This window comes from Myotis davidii, unplaced genomic scaffold (genome assembly GCF_000327345.1).
Source record: "Myotis davidii unplaced genomic scaffold, ASM32734v1 scaffold494, whole genome shotgun sequence".
In the NCBI taxonomy this organism is placed as follows: domain Eukaryota; kingdom Metazoa; phylum Chordata; class Mammalia; order Chiroptera; family Vespertilionidae; genus Myotis; species Myotis davidii.
The window spans coordinates 1,087,442-1,095,290 of NW_006285480.1; the positions used below are offsets into that span (position 1 = coordinate 1,087,442).

Consider the following 7,849-nt stretch of genomic DNA (forward strand, 5'->3'; position numbering starts at 1 on the left):
TGGCAGACAAAAATACATGATCCCTATATATGGACTGATAGCCAGCCATATGCACTATACTGACAAACCAGTTATTAAAAAATTGAATTGCTTTTTCATACCTTACACCAAACAGCTATTGCCCTTAAAACCCCTCCTCAGCCCCCACCTTAGGTTCTGCCTTCACAGTTCACCCAGATTAGGTTCTGATTGGTTGGTTTTGATGCCAGTCAGTGTCAAAAGCTCCACCTCCTAGGCAGCCATTGACTTCTCGCACTTCACTCAGATTTAGTTCTGATTGGTCAGTTTCTATGCCAGTCAGCGTCTCCAGGCCTATTGATGGGCCTGATCAGAGGGGCGGGGCTGATTAGCATCCCCAGCAGATGCCGGAGAGAAAGAGAGGCGTGGCTGCTGGCCAGGCCCAGAGTGAAAGAGAGAGACAAAGGCTAATCAACAGTTTCCATGGAGGCTACGGATCAGACCCTGCTTCTTTCTGCAGGCCTCTCTGGGCCTGATCCGCAGCCTCCTCGGCAGTCAGTGCTGGGTCTGGGCACCCGCAGCAGCAGCGGTCAGTGCTGGGTCTGGGCACCCGCAGCAGCGGCGGTCAGTGCTGGGTCTGGGCACCCGCAGCAGCGCGGGTCAGTGCTGGGTCTGGGCACCCGCAGCAGTGGCGGTCAGTGCTGCGTCACCACAGCAACCCAGCACAGACTTCTGATCAGTTGAGCCTTTGGTTGTTTTGGATGTTACGGACCCTGGCTCTTTATATAGAAATATTTATGTACATATGTATACATGTGTACCCATTCATATGTTTATTTGTGTATATATATATATATATATATATAGTGATGTAAATATGGAGTACTATATATGAATCAGGAGAATAAAGGATTATGATAACTAAAAGTGGGAAGAATGCCTTTTAAATTTAAATATGGTATCAGAAATAACATACATCCCTAGAAAGAGTAACTAAAAACATGAATAGTTAAGGTACACTAAATCTTTGTTGTGTTTCTTTAAAATGCCTCACTGCCCTGGCCTAGTGGTCAGTTGGTTGAAGCGTTGTCCCATACACCAAGAGCTGGTGGGTTTAATTCCTGGTCAGGGCACATACCCAAGTTGCAGGCTCCATCCAGGTGGGGGTGAGATGGGTGTATGAATATGAGAGGCAATCAATCGATGTTTTTCTCTCATATGGGTCTCTCTCTCTCTAAAATGCAATAAAAACATATCCTCAGCTGAGGATTATTAAAAATAAATAAAATACCTCACTTCTTTAATAGGGTACTTTTAATAGTTAACATTTAAATCTGGCTTTAATTTTAATATTTTGTCTCTTTTGTAACACTAGCCAGTTAAAAACTTACTAATAAGCCCCTTAATTTATTTTTCCCTTTCCTGCTAGAGTGTGTGTTGTGGGAACACAGGGAGGTATGTTCCTGCCTTCAAGGTACTTTAAATAAGTTGGAGACATAATCACGCAGTAATTTACAGCTGTAGTGTATAGTGTTTACCACATGCCAGGTACTGGGTCAAATGGTTTATGGCAATTGTTTAATTCTTAACAACACTGTGAGGTAGACACTACTATTTTAAAGTTGAGAAAATGAGCCTAAAGACATTTTTTAAAAGTTGGCAAGTCATACAGCTGGTAAGTCAGCAGGGCAGAGCAGGCTTGTCTACCTCTCGTCTTTGCTTCAATACCTAGTGATGCTGATGCTGTGATAGAATCCATGTGGTGATCTGATTGCCTTTCCCTTTGTTTTGTAAACCGAAGCTCATAACTGTGGGAGACTCACCTGTTTGGTAGTTACCACCGAGAAAGTGGATGTGCATGAGGTCAGGACGCTGTCATGGTGTGTGGGCAAGTGCAGTGACAGTGACATATATGCCAGCCAGGGAGCAGGGACGTGGCCCAGATGGGCTCCAGGGTTCCTTCCAGTGCTAAGCCTTGTGGTTTGCAATGTTCTGCCCTTTTGTCTGCCTCTTAGAATTTTTTCTTGTGAAAATATCAAATGTGCCCTTTCTTTGTTGAAATTTACATAAAAAAAGAAAACTGGAATGATAGCAAGGTTTTTGTTGTTGCCTTTTTAAGTTTAATTTAGTAAACTTTTACCAAACTCCTGTTCTGTACCAATCAGATACAGCCAACATCACCAGGCCATCCTGTGGAGCACAGTCACCATTTTTGATGTCCAAAGACCCTCACATTAGAAATCTGTTTACTTTTTTCTTTTATCCACTATCCCTTTATTGTTTACAATGAAAGCAGAAACTTTAGTTAATGGTAAAGACCCAGTTAGGTTAACACTGTCATTGAAAATGGGGATTTATCTGTGATTTGTGGATCAGAAAAATTTCAGGTTTTCACGTTTGGGCTTTATTTGCTTTGGATGAGACATTTATGACCTAGTTAGAACTATTCCTGTGCCAAAAGTTGTAGTGGCAAAGAAAACCTTCCCTCCATACAAGGAATAACTGTGAAGGCATTTCTAGTTCTACCGGCTTATCCAATAATTGCCTTTCTAGAGATAAGAACCGTGGAAACCTGAAATTAGAACACAATGTCATACCAGCATAGAAAAGTCAGAACAACTAATGTGTTATTTCTGTACCAAATCAGAAACTATCCTGTTATACTGGATTCCAATCTTGGCCAGCAGTCACAGGTGACAGAGTTAGGGTGGGATTGGGATGGGATAAGTAATTTCTGCAAATTAGGCATAGACCATTGCCTGGATACCACTCTGCTAAAGCATTGGAAAAAGCAAGAATCTCTTGGAAATAGCAAAAATCTCGGTTACTTCTGGTGTGGTGTTGCAATGACTCTGAGATAGGTGTAGGGGTCCCTTTTATGGATTCTTTCCCAATATCTCAGAAAACAGAAAAAAATAATGTGCAGTGTGTCCTCTGATTCTTTACACAGAAGTTTGAATTGTATCTGCATATGGGATTTTAGAATTCACACATGTTTTCTTCCTCTCAGGACCAGGATGGCACAGTGCCCCTTTTGCTTATCTCAAATCTCATCTTATGTAAAATACCAAAGTGTTTTATACCACTTATCCTGTTCACTTTTTTCTCTTTATCTTTGATCAAAGAGTTTTAGAGCAATTATCGTCCTCATTTCAAATCCTTTGTAAATGTTTCCCCTCAAATAATCTGAGTATTTCCTCAAAATCAGAGTGAGACTTGGTGGTCCACAGGAATATATTATCAGATTTACTTTTTCATTCTATTCTCAGTATGTTGATTGATTTTTATTAAGCTGAAACTCCCTAGTCATTGATAATTGTTTTTTAATATTGCCTTTATTTGGAATCCTATTAACTTCTTAAATCCACTGCTATAATTATTCTTTTTCTTAATGTTCCCTAAAATTCACAGAGATTAGTTATTATAGTCTTATATTTTGTTATAAAATAGATTTATTTTTAAAGTTTTCTCTGTGTCAAACTCAATCAATATTCTTTTTAAAGAGAATATTTTTTTGCTTTGTTTTGGCCTGACTAGTCTGGCTCAGTGGTTGAGTGTTAACCTGTGGACCTGGAGATCACAGTTTAATTCCTAGTCAGGGCACACGCCTGGGTTGCAGCTTGATCCCCAGTGGGGAGCTTGCAGGAGGCAGCCGATCAATGATTCTCTCTCATCATTGATGTTTCTATTCTCTCTCTCCCTCTGCCTTCCTCTCTGAAAATAATAAAAACATATTTTTAGAAAAGAGTAATGTAAAAAAAGTATTTAAAATAGATATATAATATATATATATATTGTTTTGTACTATAGAGCTGATGCAGAATATACTATATGTTTTGATAAGTAGGTTGTTTTCTCTGTCTTAAAGTCTGGATTTTTGAGAGCGTATAAAGGTTGGTTTGGTTAAGAGTTGATTGCACAGCTTATGAGTTCTTGAATGATGCATATGGTAAATATCACTATTCTAGAAAAGAAATAAAACCAGATTACTGCAACAACATGAAAATCAATCAGAATGAAATGGGAATTGACTGAGGAAAGGAAATCGAGCTGAGCTTTTTTAGCCCACGTGTTAAGTGATAGCAGTGAGTTGGAGAGGATGCTTTAAGCAGACATGGCATTTACTTAAATACTTAAAAATTTATCTTAGCAAAAGATTATATGACCTGTTGATGAGCACACAATTGAAACTATGAAACATTTTCAAATTTCAGTAGGCTTCAGATCATACTAGTAAACACATAGAGTTTCCATAGAAGAAGACGTGAGGCAACTAGGTCCATGATTCCATTCCCGTGGAATCTCATGGAAGTTAAATAACTTGCTTTTAGGAACAGGCTAGATCTATCAGCCTGATCCCACGCATAGGCCTCTTTGACACTATGCTTTCCCTAATTTAGTTTTTTTTCTTAACAGTAGATCCTGTCTGTGCCCCAGGTATGTTGTTAGGCTATGCTTAGAATATGACATGAAATATTCCAGTGTTTATGAATGAGAGAATCCATCATTTATATTTAAAATGTTTTTAAAGTGCTTTTAATTTTTTCTTATCAAATGTGTTCATCATTCAGTCCATGATAAATTATCCTTATGCTTTCTGATTTCCTTATTTTGCTTTATAATACAGTTATTTTACTCATTGATTTCTGAAGAAAACTCTATGATTTAGAACCAAATAAAATTTATGTCATTATAGCTATATATTTAAATGTTAGGTAATTATCTTATCAATTGTTATTTTATTGAAATTGTGTAGCATCTATTTTTATTCTCTTACTAAGTGCACTTGTAACAATAATATGGTGTAACAAAACTCTGATGCAACTTTGAGGGTTTTTTTAATTTTTGTTTTTTGAGGGGGTTTCTTTTTTTAGTTCTTATTACTAGAAATATTTCTTTTTCTATTTACAGCTGGTTTTAGAAGAAGTTTCCGTCTAAGTAGAAAAGATAAGAAAACAAATAAATCCATGTATGAATGTAAGAAGAGTGATCAATATGATACAGCTGATGTACCCACATATGAGGAAGTAACCCCATATCGGCGACAAATGAATGAGAAATACAGACTTGTTGTCTTGGTTGGTAAGTGTCTGCGTTTGTGTGTAATTCGGATGAAATAAGTGAGAGAGTAAGAATTTCACTTCAAAGAACATCATACTTGAAGTTTCCAGCTAAAAAATCTCACCCGCCGAAACCAGTTTGGCTCAGTGGATAGAGAGTCGGCCTGCGGACTGAAAGGTCCCAGGTTCGATTCCAGTCAAGGGCAGGTACCTGGGTTGAGGGCACATTCCCGGTGGGGGATGTGCAGGAGGCGGCTGGTCGATGTTTCTCTTTCTTCTCACCCATTGTTCACATAAAGCCCGTGCCCGTTCTGGGCGCTGAGCTGAGTATTTCCGGGGCCTCCCTCGGTCAGGTCAGCAGGTGTTGGCCCTGCTTTGCCTTCGCTCATTGCACTAGTCATTACTGTCTCACTTTCGCTCTCCTTAAAATTCACCAGCTATTCCGAAGTATCCCAGGCTGGTTTTCCTTGTTTTTTATCCCTTTCCACTCTGGTACTTGTTGGGCAGCCCACCTGGGGTAGTCCTCCCCGTCATCAAGGCAAGGCCGGGCTTGACCTTCTTCTCTGCTCTGCCTTCAGACTTCAGGCGGCCTCTCGGTGAGCTTTTTGTGGCAGAGACAGCGTCCCTGTCAGTGCTCAGAGGGAGGAGTCCTCCCTTTCCCGTCGGCCTCAGCCTCTGCTCCAGGGCTTCTCAAACTTACACACACATCGAGCCAACTGGGGATCTTGTTAGCACAGTGTCTGATCTTTCCCAAGTTTCTACATACCCAGGCTGGTTCTGGAGTGCCTTTTGCTTCTCAGCTGCTGCTGTTGATTACAATGCAAATGTAGGGAGGCTGTGCACACAGGAGAGCCTGGTTACTCTGTTGAAATGGGTTCACTTGCCATTACCTTCTTTTGTTGGTGTTTGTAAACTGGCTGCAATTTATTTTGATGTCACACTTACTTTGTACTTTGTTATCTTGTGTTTAAATGATGATTTTAAAGCCTTTGGTTTTGTCTGTTCAGGATTTGTTCAGTGATATTTTAGATTTGGTATGTCTGCTTTAATCTACGGATTTATTATTATTTTCAGCTTGTATTAAAAAATTCTTATAAGAAAGTCTTTATTCCCTAACACTGTATTTCCCTATTATGGAGCAGTTTCTGGTATAATATAATTTTTAATTTTTTAATCCCACCCTTACCATCACTGTGGCCTTGATTTCCCATAGTGGAAAGTGATTTAATTGTGTGTGTTTTTTAATCCTTGCCCAAGGATATGGTTTTATTGATTCTAGAGAGAGAGAAACATGCTTGTGAGAGAGAAACATTGATCAGTTGCCTCCTGAATGCACCCTGACTAGGGATCAAACCCATGATCGAGGCATGTGCCCTGACTGGGAATCGAACCCACAAACTGTTTTTGGTGCACGGGATGTTGTTCCAGCCGAGCCACCCAGCCAGGCTTTAATCCTCTCCTTTCCATAACTGTGACTTTTTTGGAGCATGATCTTCCATAGTGAAAAGTGGCAGCCAGGGTTGTAGTATGTAACTGTCCTTCAGAAGTGTTTCCTGTTATTTGCTTCCTTCTGTGTGGTCATTGTTCAGAAAACCTTTTAACTTGATTGTGTACATGTTTGCAGTATTAGACTTTTAGAGTCTATTTTCTGGCGTCTATTACATCCTGTGAGGTGGGTGGTGGAGACAGTGAGAAACAGGCCTGTGGGGCAAGGCAGGCTGCCTTCCAGCCAGTTCTGCTCTTCCGTAACCATGTGACACCTGAACATTTCACATTTTCTTGGGGCATTTTTTTCTTCATCTGAAAGATGAGGATAATAAGAGCATCTGCTTTCTAGGTTTGTTTGAGTGTTAAATGAAATAGTATTTGCAAAGACTTAGATCAATTCCTAGTACCTCGGTTAGGTTTTAATAAACAGTAACTCTTCTATTTTAACTAAAAATATAAGTTGAACATGAAATGTTAAAATATGAATAGGTTTCTGCTGATTTTGATCATTAGTGTTCCAAATACTTATAAATTGAATTAGATTATTTAGCAATTTATCAACTAAAAGGAAATCAAGCAATAGACTTGAATTTTGGAAATTCTGGATTGTTCCTGAATTCGCTATTTACTTTTCATTATTGTAGAAATCATATACTTAGGAAATAGTTCCTTGGCTATTACAACAGGTGTAGGAATATAGAAAGTGTATAAGCATCCTGGTCCTCCTCAAGACTAATTTGTTTTTCTCAGTGTTTTCAAAGCCATTGGGAATAATTGTGATTGCTTTGAAACTATAAGATAAATACTAGAGGCTCAGTGCATGGATTCGTGCACTGGTTGGGTCCCTCAGCCTCGCCTGTGCCCTCTCGCAATCTGGGACCTCTTGAGGGATATACTAGTGTGTGAAGCAGCAGGTGGCCGAGGAGGAGCCTGACCTGGGCCAGGTGCCACGCCACTCCTGCTCATCCCGGCCCGCAGCGCCTGCCTCTGCCATCGCTCAGTAGTGCTTCCGCGGAGGTGGGAGAGGCTCGCGCTGCCGCAGCTGTGCTTGCCAACAATGAGCCCAGCGTCTGGTGCCCATTGGTCATCTGAGTGGTGTCCCACTGTGGGATCGCACTGACCACCAGGGTGCATCTCCTGCATTGAGTGTGTACTCCCTGGTGGTCAGTGTATGTCATAGCGACCAGTCAAACAGTAGACTGGTTGAGCAGTAGACTGGTCACTTAGGATTTTATATATATACTAGTGGCCCAGTGCACGAAATTCGTGCACAGGTGGGTTCCAGCCGGCCTGACCCCAATCTAGGCAGATCAGGCTGGGCCTGTTGGGAGGAGGCGATGGCG

At 40.6% G+C, this 7,849-nt stretch overlaps 1 protein-coding gene across 4 annotated transcripts in view; it reads left to right on the forward strand.

Moving 5' to 3' along the window:
* The window catches only part of MPP7 (membrane protein, palmitoylated 7), a 240,166-nt gene that overhangs the window by 198,902 nt on the left and 33,415 nt on the right, over positions 1-7,849 (forward strand). For all 4 annotated transcript variants that reach the window (XR_001512606.1, XM_006756156.2, XM_006756157.2 and 1 more), the window contains one exon: positions 4,870-5,040. Coding sequence is in view for 3 of the 4 variants with exons in the window: in XM_006756156.2 (XP_006756219.1) it covers positions 4,870-5,040 (171 nt within the window). In the remaining variant the exon portion in view is untranslated. The remainder of the gene's footprint in view (positions 1-4,869; positions 5,041-7,849) is intronic.